The 23,049-nt window shown below is 36.6% G+C and overlaps 2 protein-coding genes across 4 annotated transcripts in view; both read right to left on the bottom strand.

The window, feature by feature from the left end:
• Positions 1 to 1,027: 1,027 nt before the first annotated feature.
• Positions 1,028 to 7,683, bottom strand: LOC122327436. 2 transcript variants are annotated; one of them, XM_043222802.1, is made up of 6 exons: positions 7,575 to 7,683; positions 3,313 to 3,621; positions 2,827 to 3,141; positions 2,532 to 2,633; positions 2,397 to 2,425; positions 1,028 to 2,124 (listed from the first exon to the last, which is right to left on the bottom strand). In XM_043222802.1, the coding sequence occupies exons 2-6, from the start codon at positions 3,530 to 3,532 to the stop codon at positions 2,092 to 2,094; spliced, it is 699 nt and encodes a 232-aa protein (XP_043078737.1). In that variant the 5' UTR covers positions 3,533 to 3,621; positions 7,575 to 7,683; the 3' UTR covers positions 1,028 to 2,091. The 2 variants fall into 2 exon arrangements, with proteins under 2 accessions (XP_043078737.1, XP_043078736.1); XM_043222801.1 differs by lacking the exon at positions 7,575 to 7,683 and adding an exon at positions 4,126 to 4,454.
• Positions 7,684 to 22,028: 14,345 nt separating this feature from the next.
• LOC122327393 (carcinoembryonic antigen-related cell adhesion molecule 1-like) overlaps positions 22,029 to 23,049 on the bottom strand; it is a 29,145-nt gene continuing 28,124 nt past the window's right edge. For both annotated transcript variants that reach the window (XM_043222731.1, XM_043222729.1), the window contains exon 6: positions 22,029 to 22,743. The gene's annotated coding sequence lies outside the window, so the exon portion shown is untranslated. The remainder of the gene's footprint in view (positions 22,744 to 23,049) is intronic.

Below are 23,049 nucleotides of genomic sequence, written 5' to 3' on the forward strand. Positions count from 1 at the left end.
AATGTGGGCCTCTTTTTTGCATGCTGAAAAAATTTGAAACAATTTGTCCAAATAAGTGTTGATAAATCTGGAGTCCTCTTTGTCACCATTTATGCTAGTATTGCGGTTTCATGCTTACATCTAATGCTTGAGGTGAACGTGTACCGGAGTGAATCCATTCAAGCACTTCCGAGTATTGTGTCGAGGACCTTTAAAGGGTTAAAGACAGTGATATAATTAAGTGTCTAATTAAATGATGAAAAGTGATGAACACCAGCTTTTATTGAGAATTACAGAAGATCAGATGAAGTTTTACCATCATGGAGATCAGCGTTTGCTTTAGTTGGGTTCTTGACTCTTTTACTGCTTCAAAGTTGCGGTGGGCGGAGCGAGGCTTTGTGAAACTCTGAAATAAACGTGTCTAATCTTTGACACCTTTTTCTGCGGAGACACCTTGTGGTCGTTTTCGAGTGTTGTTCTGAAATAGCTTCTACAAAGAAGCAGTCTGCAACACGATTTGGGGCAGAGGTTGGTGTTTTTGTCACCTTGGGTCCCGAGTCAAGAACTGTTCATGTAATTACAAGAAGCAGTTGAACTCCAATATTATTGAGACACACACAGACATCAAGAAGCAGAATATGAATCTCTACAATGGTGACAAGCGACAAAATGCTTTTCACTGCAGTGCATGCTGGGTAAGAGAAATTGTCACTGCTGTTAAGGATCATATGATAAATGTTCACATCCATTCAGCTCTTTAATAGACCCCCACCTACTGCATTAGTAGGCCAGTTTTAATAGGATTTAATACCTGACATGATTTGAATGTTATACAAAAAAGAAGGGCCTAGGTTTGCCTATATTCATCCAGAAAAAACAGTGTTCATCCAAAAATATCTGATTCATTCAGATGTTAAAGATGAATCATTAATGCAGAATGTAGAGATGATCACTCTAAACTCTTCAGTGCAGCTTAGTTCAGTTATTTCTCATTTTATGAGAATGTCTAATAATATATTTTCCAAAAGACTCAAAACTCAAGAAGTAGTTGTGCGATTTAAATCTGTTTTAATTGCATTTTTATACACATACAGAAAGCTTTCATATTTCATCTGCATAAATGTTTAAAGCACTTTTTAATTTTGTAATGGAAAGTTAAAGAAAGAGAATTAGAAACGGTCTATAAAAAAAACAAATATTGGAAAAAATAGGAAAGTAATCTAAAACTGGTCCAACCATCAAAAAAAGGCAAATAATAAAAGTGATAATGTAACAATGGGTTAATATACTTTACAGAGAATAACAACATATTACATTTGTAGTATAAATATATAACTTTTTAAAAAGTATATTTATGTACAATAAAAACATCCACAGGATGAAAAATTGTAGCAAAAAGCTTATTCAGCTGTCAGAAACCATGTTCATGAAATGTATGCAAAACATCCTTAGATGCATATTTTCAGTAAAAAGCCGTTTTGAAACGTCTCCAGATGTTTTTAACCCTATAAAGCCTGTATCGTGTTTAATGCATACATTTCAATGCATATTCATATATTTCTTAAGTACAGAAAATGAAGCATTTAAATCTCACAAAAACATTATTGATAGATAGAGTGAAAACTGATATTTCATTACTTCATTTTCATTAAATGCCATAAAAATCTCACATCTCAAAATCAACATCTGCAATATGCACCAAATTCAGAGTTTGGGTCTCTGACTGAAACATTTTTAATAAGCTATTTTTCACTATTTATTTATTTATTGTGAGCATTACATACATAATGTATCAAATGTGATACTTATTCTGACTTATTTCACGTGGCAGGCTTTATGGGGTTAAAGTTACAGTCTTGACTGTAGATATAATTTCATGTCGAGATTTTCTGGATCATTCCTTGTAGAATTTGAACCTTCTGCTGTTCTTCAACCTCAAAGTTTCCGCAAAGTAGTGTTGTTTAGGTTAAGTATTTACAGTATCAAATATACAAAAGTGAATGTATTAATTAAAATAATTCATGGCTCACAATACCGAGGTTTCAGTAGTGGTACAATTAATTAATTGATTGATTGATTGATGGACTGGAAACCTCTGTGTTAATACGTGTCTCATTGTAACTCATTGTTTTCAGCTGCAGCTCTCTGTAAGAAACACAGATAGAAAGTACAAGAAATGAACAAGGTTTATGTTTGAATTAAAGTAAAAAAAACCCCAACAAACTAGACTTAAAGTTGCCCCTTTGTTTCTGATTCATTAGCAGCTGTTACTAAAAGAACAAGTTAGTGTGTTAATAATTGTGATGATACATTTAAATACGAAATACAAGTTTGCAATATCAAAAATATAAGGACTCTTCTAACTTACTTAAAAGTCAATAAAACCAGAAGCACCGGAAAATAATACTTGATCTTACCTGATAAACGCTTGGGCAGCTTCTGAAACCTGATTTAACAATAAGAAAGTTGGTTACACACTGCTGACTGGGATTTTTTTCCCTTCATACAACAATTCTCTTATTTTCAACTTAAATCAACTGTATAATACTCACTTTCCATTATTGCTCGTCTCTTACAGAAAGCCACAGCAGCAATGATCAGAGAAAGAAGAACGACGACAACAACAACAGCAACAACTAAAGATGATCCTGAATCTGAAACATTAGAAAGGCAGACAGAATCTTTTAATGATATTCACACATTTCTACTTGGATCATTAGAGTTAGAATTGATAAATGGTGCCACCTGACGTTGTTTTTTAAAGATAAATGCATGTTGGCATTTAGTGAACATTGAACTGTATTAAAGCATGCAAGGAAACATGCAGAATGACAGAATGATACTCGCCGGTGACAGTAACGGTGTAGCTTCTAATGATGCTGAAGCTGCTGTTGCTGATCTGTAGTTTATATTCTCCAGAGTCTGTGGTTCTGATGTTCATGATGGTCAGAGATCCAGTCTGATTAACCTTCAGTCTGTCTCTGAATCTCTCTTTACACTCAACCTCCGTACAGATCTGACTCTGATCTCCAACGATTTCAGCGACGAGAGTCTCATTAAAATACCACTTCATCAAATCACGAGGGTTTTTTATTTCTCCAGTGTATAAAGTGACAGATTCTCCCTCCTTCACTGCCTTTCTCTGTATTTTATCTCGAACACCTGAAACACAAACCAACAGGCGAACCAACATCAAAGAAAAGAACAAAGTAAAGGGAAAAAGCTACACAATATTGCCATTGCAGATTTTTTATGTGCATTTCAAGACTGAAAATCCACTAAACAGGTGTGATTTAAACCTAGACACCCTGGCTTTACGTTTTTAAAACTCACCATGTACAGTAACGTTAAAGATCTTTTCAATTTTGCGGCTGGTGATCTTTAGCTTATAAACTCCAGAGTCGGCGTTTCTGACGTTTGTGATGGTCAGAGATCCGGCCTGATTCACATTCAGTCTGTCTATGAATCTTTCTTTGCACTCGTCGTCTGCACAGACCTTATGGCCTTCCCCATTAATTAAAGCTAAGCGATTTTCTTCAAAAAACCACGTCATCCTGTCTTGTAGGATCCTCTCAACATCGGTGTGTAACGTGACTGAATCTCCCTCCGTCGCCAACACTGACTGTACAACTGCAGAAGCACCTGAAGAAGGAAAAAACTGTTAATTACGTATCATTTCGGTAATGGTGGGATAAAAAATAAATCTCTCCATTCGACTGAGATGCATGTAAAACCACTGCAGTCTGATATCGTCACAACCTAAATAAGATTGATTATTAATTTATGCATTCAGTGATTAGTGTATTTAGGTTCAACAAGTATTACATTTTTAATAGTAGTTTGACCATAGTCTTAATACATTTTTTAGAGGAGATCTGCCTCGCTGTATATCAAAAAGTAGTATGAAAACAATATCTAACTAATATAATAATTCATACGTACTGCATATATTTATTCATCCAAGTAGTGATCTTTGAATAATTTAATTTCCTGCATGCCTTGCTTTAATGAAAACAAACTACATAAGAGGATTTCAAATAACCTACTGGCATTTTCCACCTAATAAAACATCCTGTACTACTTGGTTATCAAAAATGTGACGCACACGTTTAAAGTAACAAATAAAACAGTAAATAAAGGTCTTACCAGACACGAATAATAGCCATACACATATGCCAAAAAAGCTAGTTTTTGCATCGCTTCTCGGTTGAAAACGAACGCAGATTTGACAGAAATAAAATGTCGAAGGCAAAAGTGAAAGTAGTGCGGTTAGGCTATTTTGCTTGAAAAAGCAACACATTTCAAATTCAAGCACCGTGTCTAAACCCTCGATCGTGTTTTACCAAACGTCTGATATTTATCGAAACAGTTTGGTGGTTCTTGGTGAGGGCTAGATACAAAAGATTAACCGAGCCGCCGGAGCTGTGAGCCACGGGAGCCACCTTCCGCCGACTTCCGCATCTCGGGTCCTACTTAACGAAAGGTACTCTCTTTAGCGCCTGATTACAATTCCTACAAAAACACGTTATGATAAATGTCGTTTTAACTACGTTATACTGACCGTTATCGTCTGCATTAGTTAGCTTATGTATTTTATGCTGTTCGGCTGTTCACGTAGGCCATTCGTTTTATTTATTAATTAATAGTAAGTGCATGAGATTACGTTTAATTTATTTAATTTTGCACTCATTTGTTCTGTTATGCACTATATAGCAAGCCATGCATTTTTACATTATTGTCGTTCATGTGTGTTTAGTAATAACTGATATTTGATGGACCAGACACGACCTGGATTTTGATGCATGTCTATTTGTAGAATTACGGTACGGATTCATGAAGCGGTCCAAAAGATGGCAAATACATGCAGATTCACGAGTACTTTAAGAAAAAATAAAAATAAAAAAAAACGTGGCACGGTAAGGTTAGCTGTTTTGGTACCATTCACAACTTCTGACTGAAACTGAAACTGTCACAAATCTTGCCCAAGAACTTTAGACTTATATACCTCAGGTTACATGGAGCTACTGGGCATGCGCACATCGATATAGATTCATACTTGCCACACTGTACAACAATTACTGTTTTTGCATTATTATATTGCCTTCTGGTCACAACAAACCCTCCTCAGTATTTTGAAATGGTTGCTCACATGTTTAATTATTATATCGTACCTTTTTCAGGTACAAAAGTGGTGGTAGTGATGATCTATAAAGCTGATCTCTGTTTTCGTCTTGAAAATAAGTGACATCTCAGTCTTATTTTTGTCCATCATAGTTCTGATTTCTGCTCCTGCCTGATCTCCGTTGATCGTAGCTACAGCCCTGATGTGAAAAACAGATCAGGAACGAATTATATACACTAACATTATACCTACAGCTAATGCATATGGATTGGATACATAAAGAATTGTACATAAGATTGCAAACTTAACACATCTATGATGATTTATGCTGTTCAAAGCTTATGGCTAGACACAGGAATTGGAGGACAAGAGGAACGATCCTCTTGGGGCATTATGGGTATTCCCTAGCCTCTGTAAAGATGCATTACATTACAAATTTTTTGCATTGTGTTTTATAGCAGAGAGAGTGCTCTGGGTGCCCGAAACCACTTTGAAGTTGCTTACTTATGCATATGTGCATCCAACAGAGATAATCTTTTAAGAGACAAACAATAAGGAAGCTTCAGATGAGTGCTAAGTGAAGACACACAAATTTAATCCTATGCAATTTATTTCATTTTTACTTTTGAGGTAAAAAAAACATCACATTTTAAAAGACAAATTTCTTAATCCCATTGGATTCATTTCACGAACAGGAATGAAATAAAAAGCTTAGTAGGGAAATAGGTAGCTGCTGTATCCCTTCTGGTGACGAAAAATGTCTCAAAGAAGCGACGATCACACCGTAACTGTAGAAAGCATGACCTTTTTTGTTTTCTCTTACGTTTTCGGCACACACACACACTCGTAAAATGTTTCACAGAAGTGGTTCACAGACAATCCCCCTGAAAACTCATTGCATATTAAACATCACAGTAATATTCTAGGACGTAAACATAGCAGCAAAAAAAATATTTTACAATGACACTGGACAAAAACCTGCAACAGGCTGAGATGTGAACTTATTTCGTATTTGACAAACATGAGTCAACGGTGAAACTGCTTGGAGTGAGAAAAACTCATCTGCTTCAAATCGAATGGCAAATATGAAATATAACAACTATACAATTTATTGTTTGCTCAGTTGCTTAAATATCACATTAACCCCTTTATAATTGAATACTTTACTCGCTCTATAAGCACAAATATTCTATAACAGCTCAAAAATACCTGCTTTAAGTAATAGTTTTGTTCACCGACCGAGAGAGACTTGCTGATTAAATTACTACCAAGTTATCAATGTTATAGAGATGTACAGTAATACTGTAAAAATGTAGCATTACATTACTGCTTCTTCAAAATGTCCATCCCCATGAGGTATACAGGTTTTCAAAAGATTGCAATTTAAACATCTGACGAATCAAACGGACCACTTCTTCTACTGTAGTGTTACACTACTGCTGACAGATGAAACATGCAAGATAGCATAAATACTTCAAATTAGCGGAGGTTAGTGTTTTTTTTTTTTCACTGGTACTGGTTAGAGGTGGTCCGATTTTACAGACAGCGACAAATAAGCTGGATCACGCTTATTGAAAGTAAACATACTGCTGTTTCCCCCCCTTCACTAAAGCAGCATTAAAAACTTAAAGCTATTTAAATAAATAGACCCACATGGCAAGTGTATTTTTCAAAGAACATGAAAAAAAAAAAAATTGCACTAAGAAGCAGCCGGTATGTACCTTTTTTTTGATACGCTCGATGTGCATGCGTTTATTAATTCGTGGGTCCCTGTCACGATGTTTTAAAACGAGCACGTGATGCGTGTTTACAGCACTTTACTGTAAAAGGAAGGAATGTTATTTTCATTTCTTTTAGCGGGACAGTGTTTGTAAGCTCCGAGCTTTGTCTACAGCCGTTGCCGTAGAAACCATTTCTCGTGCTTATTTTGCTCGTTGTCAAGACAAATAAATGAACGGATCAATAATAATCTACTGTAGAAGAACCGTTGTTATTGATTGGATGTCTACTGGAAGCATGCATGGCAGTGACGTTTCTTTATGTTGTTGTAGTATCATCTATATGCTAATTCTTGTCACGCGACGCTGTATTTCTTTGCGTTAAAAGCCCCTTTTTTGTACCAAAGGTGTTTCATCAGCTGTATCGGTAAAAATATTCCAAGCGGATATTGGATGGAAACCTGATTAATGACGCAATGACGGAAGTAATGCATTTTCTTAACTTTGTCTACAACGAAAGACGTCTTCTCTGAGGTAGATTAAATGTTTGGGATTATGATCAATAATTTTTGTATTCGTTCAATCTGATTTTAGCAAATAAAAAGCAAAGAGAACGGTTGGAGTATGCAGCTATTCGTCGTGTGAAGCTGTGAATACTGACAGGATATGACGCCAAGAGCCACGTTTCCCTTCAAACGCAACTTTAGATCAATCACATTTCAAGTAAAAATTCAAAACAAAAGTAAACAAACTACCATAACATTATTATCGTTCCTCGTGTCACCAGCAGTTGATGCTTCTCCTTTTAAATCGTGGAGGATTTCTTCACAGATCTGTCTGAATAGAGGTCTTCTAGAGGATATCCTGTAAGAAAACACACACAAGTGAAACTCATAAAATACTAAAGAATTGCAGTCGTGTTTTATCCTCACATTACATCTGATAACACACTTAAAGGCTGTGATATGAATAAATATCGATCAAAAACGATCATGATTGACTTTATTTAGGATATTTGTGACACCACCTCACCTGTTTACTTCCGTCTGCATGATTAAAAGAATACAAAAACAGCACACATTTCCATTAAACCACGTTACATAAGTTATAATTACATTAAAAATATTACATAAGTCAATCCATAAACAGTTTTCACTCCTCATGTCGACTTGATGTAACACCATTTGTAATATAAAACACAGTTTATAGAAACAATTATTATTATTACATAAATATAAACATATTCATATGCTGCAATTGCTGGTAAATTTTACAAATACTTTAACTTAAACTTTTTATTACTCCAATATTATCTGTGTTATCTACCACTTATAATTACTTTACTGTGTATCGGAGTTCAATATAACATATGTCTTGTTAAATCAATTGTAATACTTACATTACCGGTCTACTGGTTTATAGATGTTTTTGTGATTGAATCTCAGAAGAACAACACAGCAGCAGCAGCAGAAGCAACAACAAGCAGAACAGAAACAACTATTCCTGCTACAGCACCTGAAGATAAACCTGAGTCTGGAACAATACAGAGATGCAGACATTATTACTGTGTTACTGATCTGCATTTTAAAATTCCTCAATGGAAAGTGGAATTCTACTCACCGATGACCAAAACGCTAAAGTTTTTCTCACTCGTGATGCTGAGACGACGACGGTGCACGCTGGATATGCTGCTAGTGATCTTCAGTAGATATTCTCCAGAGTCTGTAGTCTTGATGTTCATGATGGTCAGAGATCCAGTCTGATGATCCAGCTCCAGTCTGTCTCTGAATCTCTCTTTACACTCATCATCTGAACAGATCTGACTCTGATCTCCAGTGGTTTCAACGAGGAGAATGTCTTTAAAATACCACGTCATCAAATCATCTCCTTTTGTCCCTAGACCAGGATCTAAAGTGACAGATTCTCCCTCCTTCACTGACTTTCTCTTCATTTGACCTCGTTCAGCAGCAGAAACACCTGAAACACAAACCAACAGCCGCTGGAGGACCTTTTAGCTGAAGAAAATATATTGCACCACATTTGAGATACATATATCTCCAGTTGAAAAGTTCTCTTTTTTTAAACGTACCACACAGAAACACAGAATTTTACACCGTGATACTATATTTCCTCAGCAAAAAATGGTTTGCACCAAAAAATGGTTTGCACCGACGCAAGCTGTTAATAAAGGGGAACTAAAATTCCCCTTTAAAGACGTAAAAAACGTTTAAATGACTCACCACAAAGAGAAACATTGAATATCTTTTCAGTGTTGCTGCCGATAATCTGCAGTAGATATTCTCCAGAGTCTGTGTTTCTGGTGTTCGTGATGGTCAGGGATGCAGTCAGACGATCCAGCTTCAGCCTGTCTCTGAAAATCTCTCTACACTCCTCATCTGCGCAGATCTTACTGTGATTTCCAATGATCTGAGCGATGCGAGTGCGATTATGAAACCATCTAATTCGGTCTTGTTGGTTTATTTTCACCTCAGCGTGCAGAGTGACCGTTTCTCTTCCCATCACGCACACAGGAACTCTAACAGAAGCACCTGAAGGAGAAACAAAGAGTGAAATCATAAAACCCCTCTGGCATAGTCAGACAGAAACATCAAATATGAATATATCATTATAAATGAGCATCACCGCCTTAAAGGGGAAGTCATTTACATACATTTTCCAGCATATAAGGCCACATTCATTCTGAATATTTCATTTCTTTTACAGTAGGACTGTATCGGCAATTGGCAGCATTTTGTGGATTTTAAAAAAAGGATTCGCACAAATCACTGTTACGGGTGTTCCTGGTAACAACATTTGTTAAGTTTCATTAACTAACATGTTAGTTACATTTAAGGAGAATCAAAGCTGGCAAATAACAGTAACACTGAAGATCTTTTCACTTTGTACATATTGCAATTCACAAAACATCATTAGCATAAAAAAATGAAATCTTAGCTGAGGTTTTTATTTTCATAAATCATGATTGACTTTATTTAGGATATTTGTGAAACCACCTCACCTGTTTACTTCCGTCTGCATGATTAAAAGAATACAAAAACAGCACGCATTTGCATTAAACCACGGTAAATAAATTACAGAAACAATCATAATTACATTAAAACATTACATAAATTAATTCATAAGCAATTTTCACTCCTACATTTTTTCCCCCAGATAATTCTTATAATCATTTTGCGATTATGTAGAATATAACCGACACCACCTTACCTTTGAATCATTTATTAATAAATTAAATTCATGTTTTTTGCATCAATATGTGTAAATACCCAACACTGTATTTCTGAGGGGAAAAGAAAAATCACAGGGCTACTGAAAAAAAAAAAAAAAAAAAAAAAAAAAAAAAAATATATATATATATATATATATATATATATATATATATATATATATATATATATATATACACTTTTTTTTTTTTTTTTTTTAACAAAATGTCAATATAGTATTCTAAAAAGTATCATTTTTATTAGATTGTTGTGCTGTGAAAAAAAAAAAAATGATGAAATGACCGCTGAGGCCCAAACGTTATCAGAAAATGGACCCCGACATCGTCGCAGCGTTTCCATTAAATAAAAGATGGCGACTGATAAATAAACACAACATTTAATAAACGGATAACAACTGCTTTTCTACTTGCACGCTTCTACTCATCTATTTTTTCATTCTTGCCTAAATCCAGGCCTGGACCGGATCGATGCGGTTTTCCGGGTTGTAAACACCTGCGGTTTTTGAAACGGAGTGTAAATTTCTTACCAGAAACGAAAAATCCACAGACGGCCAGACAAACCAAGATCATCATTTTCAGTGTTTTTCTACCAAAACAAACCATGCAGGTTGTGTGGGAATCAAAGACGCGACGCAACAACAACAACAAAAAAAAAACAATAACAAAAAAAAAAAAAAGCGAAAGCGAAAGTTGGGTTAGTAGGCTAAAGGTGTTTCTATGCTAAAAGCTAATATATTAAATGAGAAACAACGCGGTTTGGTCCGAAACTGGATGAGGTGGTATGTGTCTAGCAGCAATCCGGTGACGTTTAATAACCAGCTCCTGAAAAACGGAAAATTACTGTGGGACACGTCGCTCCGCCCACCCCACTCCACCCACAATTTCATAGGTTTACATCAGACATGTCAAACTCAGGCCCGCGAGATGATTCCAAATATGTATTACATCTGGCCCGTTATACAGCACGTACCGCTAAAGGTGCCTACACATTGAACGCGTCATTCATTGTGTATGTGCGTCGTCAGCGACAGAGCGTCGCGCAAGGGTGGCGTTTGACTCCCGATCTAAAACATTTTTAATTTGAGCGTCAAAACGCTGTGACGACATCTACGCGCGGCCAATAGGAGAGCAGCCGGTGCCGGGGGCGGGAGTTCCCGATGTGGAGCAGGAAGCTAAGATTAGCTGTGTCTTAAAAACACGAACGGAAGGGAAATGGAGCAGGCTCGATGTGTGCCAATCGTCCCGCAATTGCGGCAGCATTTTTCCACGAGTGCCGGAACTCTGTTTTGATTGACGAAAATGCCGCGGCATTGGATACTCGGAGCTCGAAGTGTCGGCATTTTATGTGGCCGTTTTTAATTTTTATTATTTAAAATGGATAAATATTATTTTATTTACTGATGGCATGGTCTGTTCAAAGTTGAAAGAGATATTGTTTTTAGGTGTTGGCCTTGATGGTCTGTGATGAAAAGATTTAGGTTACAATTAAAATGAATAAAGTTAAAGATATAGAAGTTTAAAGATATAGAAGACAATCACAGGCTCCGCTCCCTCGTACTTACACTCACTAATTGAATCATATGTTCCCTCCAGGTGCCTACGCTCTGCAAACGAAAGGCGTCTTGCAGTGCCTTCACAAAAAGGTGCAAAATCACTCTTGCGCACCTTCACCTGGTCTGTTCCTCGCTGGTGGAACGATCTGCCCATTGCCACTAGGGCAGCAGAGTCACTAGCAATCTTCAAAAACCAACTCAAAACTCATCTTTTTCGTTTGCACTTGACCCAACATTGATAGCACTCTCTTCTTCTTCTCCTGCTCCTTCCTATCCTTTTCTTGTTTAATAAAAAAAAAAAACAGTCATGTTCACAGCATGTCCTTCAATTTCTGGTGTGCTCATATGCAATTATTTTAGAACATTTTTTCTGTCTCATAATTGACATTACTGTCAGGCATCTTACACCTCAAGCAAATCAACAGTTTACTACACAATAGCTCAACTGCGTATATAACCAGTGTTTCTGTTTGCTACATATGGGGATTCGTTTCTTAAAGGCTATTAAAAATGTTAATAATTTATTAATTTTATATAAATTTTAATTGATTGCTAATACGGTGAATAAACCCAAAGCATTGTTCTGATGCAGTCGTCTTGGACCTAGGTCAGTAGCTAATATTAAGACTAGCTACTTCCAGAATATATAATGTTAAAATGGATTGGCTTTTGTGATGTTTTACTCATTATCATGTAAAACTTTCCCTGTCTTTTCAATGTGTACTTGTCATAGCTCCATTTAATAAATGCAACTAATATTTATGCGATCTAATATCTTTCTCGAGTAAAAGAGAATGATACAGAGAGTCAAGACCTCGGTTAAATGTCTCATCCAAAAGACTTTGAAGGTAAGTGTCCCTGTCACTATTAGGGGCTATTAGGACCCACACAGAGAACAAAATATCATCCTTAACATCAAGCCTACTGTTTACATTTACATTTACATTTAGTCATTTTGCAGACGCTTTTATCCAAAGCGACTTACAATTGAGAGTACAACAGCGATTCATTTTTTTGAGAGACAAACAGACGGAGTAAGTGCTTGTAACACCCAGTCACAGGGAGTGTTCAAATTAGTACAAGCCAGAAGGGAAGGAATAAACAAGGGGGAGGAGAAGTGAGAGAATTTTTTTTTTTTTTTTTTTATGATGAGGTCAGGTATTGCTGAAAGATATGAGTTTTCAGCTGTTTCTTAAAGATTGCCAGAGACCCAGCATTCCGGATATGTACGGGAAGATCGTTCCACCAGCCAGGAACAGAGAACGAGAAAGTTCTGGAGAGTAATTTCGAGCCTCTTTGAGATGGTACCACGAGGCGTCGCTCGCTAGCAGATCTCAGACTTCTAGAGGGCGTGTAGATTTGTAATAGTGAGTGGAAGTAGACCAGTGCAGAGTCTGTGGTTGTTCTATATGCAAGCATCAGTGCCTTAAACTTGATGCGAGCTGCAATCGGTAGCCAATGTAAGGAGATAAAGAGAGGTGTAACATGGGTTCTCTTGGGCTCATTGAATACCAGCCGTGCCGCTGCATTCTGAATAATTTGTAGAGGTTTTATTGTGTTTGATGGAAGTCCAGCCAGAAGAGCATTGCAGTAGTCCAGTCTAGAAATGACAAGGGCCTGGACAAGTAGCTGTGCAGCTTGCTCTGTTAGAAAGTGCCTGATCTTTCTGATGTTGTGTAATGCAAACCTGCAGGATCGAGCAGTCTTTGCAATGTGATCTTTAAAGGTTAGTTGGTCATCGAGGATTACACCAAGATTTCTGACTGAGGTTGATGGGGTAATTGTAGAAGAACCTAGCTGGATGGTGAAGTCATGCTGTGTAGTTGGAGTGGCAGGGAATACAAGCAGCTCAGTCTTTGTCAGGTCGAGCTGTAGGTGGTACTGTTGCATCCATGCCGATATGTCCGCCAGGCCACACGAGATCCGAGTAGCTACCGTTGGATCATCTGGATGAAAAGAGAGGTAGAGCTGTGTGTCATCGGCGTAGCAGTGGTAGGAGAAACCGTGAGCCTGTATGATGGGGCCTAGTAATGTAGTATAAATGGAGAAGAGGAGGGGTCCAAGAACCGATCCCTGAGGAACCCCAGTGACCAGTTGATGTGCTGTGGATACTTCTCCTCCCCAGGCCACCCTAAAAAACCTACTAGTGAGATAAGATTCGTACCAGCGAAGTGGAATCCCAGAGATGCCCAGTGATGAGAGGGTAGACAGCAGGATCTGATGATTCACAGTGTCAAATGCAGCGGATAGATCCAGCAGAATGAGAACTGATGATTTGGATTCAGCTCTTGCAGTCCGCAGGGCTTCAGTGACTGAGAGCAGCACAGTCTCAGTTGAATGGCCGCACCTGAAACCTGACTGGTTATGGTCCAGTTTGTTGTTTTGCGAAAGAAACAGTGATACCTGGTTGAAAACAACTCTTTCAAGTGTTTTTGCTATGAATGGAAGAAGAGAGACTGCCCTGTAGTTATCAATAAGGGAAGTGTTTAAAGTGGGCTTCTTGAGCAGTGGGGTTACCCGAGCCTGCTTAAATGCTGTGGGGAAGGTGCCTGTGAGGAGAGATGTGTTGATGATATGCGTGAGTGCTGGCAAGACTGTGGGGGAGATTGCTTGCAGAAGATGAGAGGGTATGGGGTCTAGCGGACATGTAGTTGGATGGCTGGAGAGGAGAAGTTTGGATACTGTTGAATATGATAACTAAGTGACATTGTTCCTGTAACTTCTCGTGTTTCTGTATTCATCCTAAGAAATCGTGTATAAAACGATGACTGTTCGGAACTGAACAGCGGACAGACAAACATAAAGAAAACCTAAATAAAAGAGCTTAAACATGGCCATGACTACACTCTACTACTTAAAAGAGCTTTAGCGAGTGATACAGCTATCAAAACTAACACAAATGTATAATCAGTCTACTTCATAGAACAATTTGTTTGTATCATTAAAATTAAATAATAGTATAACAAACAAATCTTACCATAGAGGAGGAATACACACACTCCAGGAAAATCATAGTCCTTCATTTTCTACCACTTTCAAACTAGAATTAATGTCAAATGTATGTGGAAAATAGCGTTTCCCAAAATAAAAGTGAAAGTCAGACATGTGGCAGAATGAACGAAATACGTGCTTTACTTTCGCCTTCGTTTACTGGCGGTTGGCAGACCAACTTATAGGTGCACTACTGCCACCAACTGGACTGGAGTTTGGATCAAGCGCATGTGCTTACAGGGCTAAAAAACTTGACATAACATTTTTACTACAAAAAATAAATCCCGAAATAGTATGCTAAATGCTATTATTTTGTCATAGATCCTAGTAGATGTTTTCTCTAATATACCAGATGAAGAAAAGTCAGGATGATTTATCATCTTAAGTGATTGAATTAAACGGAAGTCCTCCTGAATATCTCTGCACTGCTCAAATAATGCAAATGACTGCAAATAATGTTTGCGCTTCAAAGTCGCGTATTACCATAGAATGGTCATTTTAAGGCACAGTTGGCCTTGTCACAGACATACAGTGGTGTTCAGTATAAATCTGTTATTCAAAGCTTTATTTAGACCACTGCATTAAAGAAACTTTTGAAAAGTGTTTAACCAGACAAAAATTAAAATAAAATGTATCTTTTTTTTACAAATGCATGCAAATCATTAAATCAAGACAAACAACTGAAAACAATGGACGACCTTTACGTCAAAAAATTACTCTAAAGGGTTAACTTGTGTGTCAAAAAGTGGGCAATATGTGACGACTTGGTACTGAGACTGTGTTGCTCGGCCAGCTATAAAGCAACCCTCACAATGTTAAAACCTGATCATGCCTGAAAGTAAATAAGCAAACACTCAACTGGCCCTGGCATGCACTAATACGCTCGCTTTCGAAAAGGATGTGATATGCTTTTGGTCAAGGATCACACCTCAGTCGTGGTGGAAATGACGTGTTATTTAAACCCACAACATACAATGCCTGCTGGTACCAAGGCCCAAAGCCGTGACCTTCAAGTTACAAATTTGATTCTCTAACCATTAGACCATGACTGCCTTGTCATTGACATAAGACAAATACACGTCCAAAAATCCACCTCAGATGTCTCTCGCTCTCTCATCAGCATCCTTATACTAAAGTCATCATCTCCGAGGCCTGACGCCATACCCACTGTGTCTGTCGTTAGCTCCTCCCACCACGCTGTATGGTTGCAATCAAACATCAGCGATGTACACAGCAAAATAATACAGCATACTTCCGTAGATCCTTATACAAAATAAAATTATGCTATTGCACGTTTTTTTACAAAAATAAGAAATGTATTTTTTATTTACAGAACAATAGCAGCGTCTTTGGTTTTGCACGCTTTCTCTTTGTCTCACCACGTCTTTTTTCACATTACATTTAAAGAGTCCGTTCAAAGCAGTGGGACAGGAAGTAGCCTCTTTACCTACAAAACTGAACGCACATACTCTGACCTGCGAGATGTTTGTCCACCCAGCAGATCAAACCACATTTCTCAAAAACACTAACCGCAGCTGCTTTCAGTTTGACTCAGAAGATGAATGTTAATAAACTTGCACCACGAGTTTATACATGGTTTTAACTTTATTCATCTGGGTTGTTCTTACAATAAAATGGAGAACTGAATAAATGTAGACAATTTCAAAATCACTACAGTCTTGCTCTGTTTTATCAAGAAATACAATTCTTCCACAATTCACAATATCGTATACACTTTTAGTTATTTAACCCAGTCGGGCAATTAATTATCTTATAGAAACTATCACAAGTGATGAAAATAAAAAACAATGTTACTTCTTATGAATAGCTAAAGTCTTCTAAGGGCCAGATGAAATGTATTGAAAAATATTATATATGCAAATGCAAGGTAAAAACTAGGAGGGTCAAACTCTGTCAGGGGAGGACTCAAATATAGCGTTACTATTTTTATAATCTTAGACCAGACACTGAAAAACTGAAGAATGCCTCACATGTTTGTTTCGTTCTGTTTGTGCTTGTGCCGTTTTATTTGTAAGTAATGTATTTTTTATTAAACAATCTATTTTTATAACTTAATTTCTTCCATTGTAGAGTAGTACAGCTTCTACTGTTCAAATTATATTGTTTTTATTTGCCAAATAAATCCTTGATTGTTAAGTTTGCTCACTTTAGTTTGAGGTTTGGTTTTCCTTCTCTCCACCAATTTTATAAAGAAACACTTTAAAAAAAACAAATCAATTTAAAAGTACTGGACACCGCATGGCTAAATCGCACGGCATTTCTGCGTTTGTCGGCTCATATTGAGAATAGAGGCTGTTCTCTGTAGAAATTGAAAGAAATGTGCCTTTACAACTGTGATATGAACTAAAATACAACAATTTTGGGGCAGATTTTATAACTAATCTTTTATATCGAATGTAAATGTAATGTCAGTAACAGTATTTGTTCCTGTTTGCTCATCAGGTGTGTTCGGTGAGTCGGTGTCAGTGATGGAGGGAGATTCTGTCACTTTATACACCGATTTCACTGAAATACAGGAAGATGAAGACATACTGTGGAAGTTTGGAGCTGAAACGTCCTTTGTAGCTGACAGGAATAAAACTGCTGGAATCTTCTTCATACGCAACGGCTTTGATGATAGCTTCAGAGACAGACTTAAGATGGATCAGACTGGATCTCTGACCATCAGGAACATCACGACTCAACACGCTGGAGTTTATGAAGTAGAGAGAAGTGGAGTCAAGTGGACATCAAAAGAATTTAGTGTTTCAGTCTATGGTGAGATTAAAAGATTATTTGTTACTAATTTACATTATAATAAGAGTAAACATCTTTATAAAAGCATTTAAAGCCAAATACTGAACTGAAAATAAGATTGTTGATTATATTTAATCTCTTTTTCTTCCCAGTTCATCTACCTGTTCCTGTCATCATCAGTAACTCTTCACAATGTTCTTCATCTTCATCATCTTGTTCGTTGTTGTGTTCGTTGGTGAACGTGAGTCATGTGACTCTCTCCTGGTACAAAGGAAACAGTTTATTGTCCAGCATCAGTGTGTCTGATCTCAGCATCAGTCTCTCTCTACCTCTGGAGGTGGAATATCAGGATAAAAACACCTACAGCTGTGTGATCAACAACTCCATCAGAAACCAGACCACACATCTGGACATCAGTCAGCTCTGTCAGACGTGTTCAGGTACAGCAGAGCTGATATTAGTTTTTATGTTCACTCCACTTAATCAATATTTCTCTTAATAAATCACATCACCTCCCTCATGTCCTCCAGAAGGCTCATTGTCTCTGATAGTGTTAATCTCTGCTGCCGGAGCGATGGTGATTTTTGCTGCTGTCGTCTGCATCTACAGGAAACACAGAAATACAGAAGGCAAGTGCTTCCTAAAACTTTAAACTAGTGTCACAACAACTAATAAACTAAAATATTCTATATCACGATCAGTCTGATATTTGATCATGCAACAACTAACAAGCTTTTATCCTGACTAAATTACACCATGCAAAAAATTTCAATGTTTTTGCTAAACATCTTTTTTTTTTTTTTTTTTTTATTAACTGCGGCATTAAATAGGACTATTTAATTGTTTGTATTAATGGTCGAGCTGTGACAATACTAATCTCTCACATATTTGAAATGAAACAGTTCAGATCAGTGAAGATGAGATCACTTACGCTCAGCCGAAGTTCTACAAAAAGCAACACAATTTGGTAAGATGCTGTCTATGTGTCTATAGCGAGTCGTATTTACAGTAAATGGGTTTTTGGCCGTATAGTGAGCCATCACATACATTACATGCCACAGCACTTAACCATATTATAAATCAATTAAAAAAGCACTGCATATCATATAATAGCAAAAAAGCAAAGGCAAAATAGCAAAAGCATGTGTATTGCTATTTATTTATCTGATCCATGAAGTGGATTTAAAATGTTTTTGGATAAAGTCTTGCACAGGACAATTTTTTCCCACTGAATTTCTGGCTATTATTGACTGACCCTGTAAAAATGTTTGGTCCATGATTTTAGAGGCTAAAATATAGCGTGGTGATAAACATTTTGTTTCTGTGGTCATTTAACTTCGGGTAACATGAGTTTTATTAAAATTGTGCTATTTACAAACCAACAAACAATATTTGGCAGCTATATATTTTGCCTATTTAAGACTAATTTATATATCTGCTATAAATGACATTGAATCTCTTGTAGAATTGGTTACATATCCTGTGAGTTCTTCTTATTATTATATTTTGCATTTAATTACAGAAAAGTAAAGAGGAGGACGACGTGGTTTATGCACCTATTTCCACACGATGAACCAACTGGTAGAAAACGGGATCGTGGTTAATGGTATTTTCACCCGGTTCTCCCTCGTTCTACTCCTTCGGGAAAAAAAGTGACTTTATCTAACGTGCCATCTTTCATTCCGAATGAATGCTCTCTCGTTTTGGCAAATTAGTTTCATAATGTTACTTTTGCTACGACAAATAACATGAGATGTTTTGTTGATGTTGCGCGTGATGGAGAGGTGCAGAATGATGTCGCTGCTTTGCCTACTGTTGTTGAGGTGCCTGGTACAAGTTTAGCTCAGGGATAGGTAACAATATATGATGCTGAAAAAGTAACAAAAGTAGCACCGTCAGATACGCCTACGATAGCCCAGCTGTAGCGCTTGAGCAACCTTGTTTAACCCGTGTGGAGCAGAAAGAGAAGCTTGAGTCAAATTGACACAGAGAGTGAAAGTGAGGTCTAGGAAGGTAGTGCAAATAAAGTTTGAAGAAAGAAGAATATTTCCCACATGTGGTGCAACTTATTGAAAAAGCAAAGGCTTTTTAGGAGCGATGGAGTTTTTAACAACCAGGAAGTTTATTGTTTAAAGAAAATTCTCTACACGCTGAATGTTAGTAATGACGGTGTTAGTAATGGTACTCTTTTATAACCACAATATCTTTTCTGTCTTTACAACAGTGGTGGGATGTTGCAAAAGTGCAGATTAAACAATTCTGTCAACAATATACTTGCAACATCACAAGAGACATAATCTGTTTAATGTTAACTCATTTAGAAACTTTTAATAGGAATTAAAAGAGCACACCAAAGTATGGAGTGTGGCAAAGCACCTGGAGTAGTTGATCTGCCTGTTGACTTCTACAAGTCTTTCTTGTCAGAGATGGGTCCAGATCTACTGGAGGTACTTGGGGAAAGCCTGGCTAATGGCAGCTACCCGTAAGTTGCCGCAGAGCGGTTCTTACTTTGTTGCTTAAAAAGTCCTTAAATAATATTAAGGCTCTGGCGAAGAGATTGGGAGAAGTATTGGACCAGGTGACAACATACTGTTCAGAGATTTTTTGGACATTGGAAAGAGTTTTACTTTAGATTGTGGTTTGTAGTCTTTAGATCAAGAGAAAGCGTTTGATTGAGTTGAGCACAATTACTTATGGGAGGCTTTTGGCTTTAGTCCCAATTTTATTTTTATGGTATTTGTACAGTGATGAAAAAATAAGAGGTTGTCTTGAAAAATGGAAACTTTTGCTTCCTAAAATGTCTTATAAGGGCTGTAGGCTGATTATTAATAATTTGGTAGCTTCCTCTCTTTGGCATCGCTTCATTTGTGTTGATCCGTCACTAGATTTTTTTTGGGGGGATAAGCTGCACTGGGTGCCAAAAGCTGTTCTGTATTTACCCAAAGAAGGAGGAGGACATGGACTGATACATTTACAAAGCAGAATAGCAGCTTTTCAGCTTCAGATTATACAGAGACTTTTGACTGGACCAGCGGACTCAAATTGGAAATCTACAGCTTGTGCTAATCTTCAGACATAATTTACGGTGCAAAAAATCAATAGTGCAAGTTCCTTACAATGACTGTTGGCAAGAACCTTTAATTCATGGGTCACGCTTGGATAGATCTCATGAAACTCCCTCTCCAGCACTTGAAAGTCTTCTTCTCACTTCTGCAGTAACAACACTTGGACATTTATTCTGGTTGGCTGGAGCACACTTGACGAATGTTGATTTGGTTGTTGGACATTGGCCATTTATTCAACACGTATTGTGGCTAAACCTCTGGAAAGATGGAGGTCTTCCCTCACAGCGCAAGAAGTAAAACTGCTGGAGGACTATTCAGAGGGTTTAATTATCCCAAATTGTAAAGATCCTTTTCCTAAGTTGCTGTTATCACCTAATTTGAATGATTGTAAAGCTGTAAAGCTGAAAATTTGCAGTTAATTGGGTCTGAGCCGGCCTCTGAAAAACAAAAGTTGTGTTAAATATTTTAATAAAAGGTTTTTAGATGATAAGGTGGATACACCCTGGCTTAGCGTCCTCCAGATAGAGGATGGTACAAAACCAGAATAGAGAGCTCTCTATGAGTCACCAATAGCTAAGAAAGTAGGGGATTTACAATGGAGAATTTTACACGGTGTAATTGCAGTTAATACTTTTGTTTTGATTTTAAATCCTGGTGTCGGTAATCATTGCCCATTTTGTTTGCAGAGGTAAACTATTTTCCATGTTGATGCTCTGTGTCAGAATAAACTCTTTTGTATTAAAGTTTTTATATATTGCTTTAAATATGTTTAGAGACATCGATATAAATGTCAGCTAATGAGTTTTCTGTTAGGGCAAGCCAAAACAGCAATTTACTAGAATACTAGAAAACAGAACTAAACTAAATACAAGCTATAATTTAGAGGTTGTTTTTTTCAATTTAGTGAAATCCAGGATTTTAATTGATTTTCAATATTTTAAAGTTATGAATGATCTTTATTTTGAGTTGAATTGGCACTATAAGGGGCCTTTGTGTTAGGTTATTGAAGAAGATTTGGTTTTTGCACCCCTCTTAGGTTAATTTTGTTTCATCTATTGATTTTTGTTTAACTATGCGTAAATGACTATATCATTGTTTTAGACTTTGTAATAAAGCATATATGTAACTGTCTGTCTGTCTGTCTTTCTTTCTTTACAGACATACATATTTACAAACATACAAGAGCACCATCTAGTGCCCTACCGAGCAATTCTCCTTAAACATTTACTATTATTTCTACATTATACTGTACAGTGCTTTGATGCAACCTGTGTTGTTAAAAGCGCTATATAAATAAAAATGAATGATTGATTGATTGATATTACAGCTGATTAGTTACTGAATGTGTACAAGCTGGAGTTGAGAAACTAGTTCATTTGAGTAAAAGTCAAAAGATTGAATCTTAAAATATTACACAATAACATGCAAAAACATATACACACACATACATATATACACACACACACACACACACACACACACACACACACACATATACATTTTCCTGAAAAAGAAAAACTGATCATTGAAAGGTGCTGCTGTCAGAGTCAAAAGATAATGTCGTCATTACTTCACAAATGATAAACTAAGGGACAATTGTAATTCTTAACATTATTCTAAAATATCGGCATGCAGTACCTTTATTTTGACACTCTCCATGACAAACAAAATGTTTCTGCTAGCTTGTTGTAAATGCCTTTAAAAAAAAAAATTAAATCGTTCATTTGACATATTTTGGTTGCATTTGCAGGGTATTAAATGTAACCGCTTGTGTAAACTAGGCATGTGACATCAAAGTAGTCAAATAAATTATAGTCACAGACATTTTACACAAGAAAAATCAACATTAATTGTATTGTGATGAACCGTCTTGATTTACTCCATTACATTTGAATAGTTTTTCTTCAATAATGAGATTTAAGTTTAAGAATAGCCTATGTAGAAGTATTCTTAAATTTAACAGTCTACAATGAAAGATGTCTTCCCTCAAGGTAGCTGAAATAATTTTTGTATTCGTTCAATCTGATTTTAGCAAATAAAAAAGCGTCGGAGCGGTTTGAGTATGCAGCTATTCGTCGTGTGAAGCTGTGAATACTGACAGGATATGACGCCAAGAGCCATGTTTCCCTTCAAACGCAACTTGAGAACAATTACATTTGAAGTAAACTACAACTAAATAAAACAACTAGTAAACTAACAAACTAAAATAACATTATTATCGTTCCTCGTGTCACCAGCAGTTGATGGTTCTTTTAAATCGTGGAGGATTTCTTCACAGATCTGTCTGAATAGAGTTCTTCTAGAGGATATCCTGTAAGAAAACACACACAAGTGAAAGTTTCTCAAACTCATAAAATACTAAAGAATTGCAGTCGTGTTTTGTCCTCACGTAACGTCTGATAACACACTTAAAGGCTGTGACATGAATAAATATTGATTAAAAACAATCATGATTGACTTTATTTAGGATATTTGTGACACCACCTCACCTGTTTACTTCTGTTCACGTGATTAAAAGAATACAAAAACAGCACACATTTGCTTTAAACCACATTAAATAAGTTAAAGAAATAATTAAAATTACATTAAATATATTACATAAATCAAGTCATTAACA

This window comes from Puntigrus tetrazona, chromosome 22 (genome assembly GCF_018831695.1).
Source record: "Puntigrus tetrazona isolate hp1 chromosome 22, ASM1883169v1, whole genome shotgun sequence".
Lineage (NCBI taxonomy): Eukaryota > Metazoa > Chordata > Actinopteri > Cypriniformes > Cyprinidae > Puntigrus > Puntigrus tetrazona.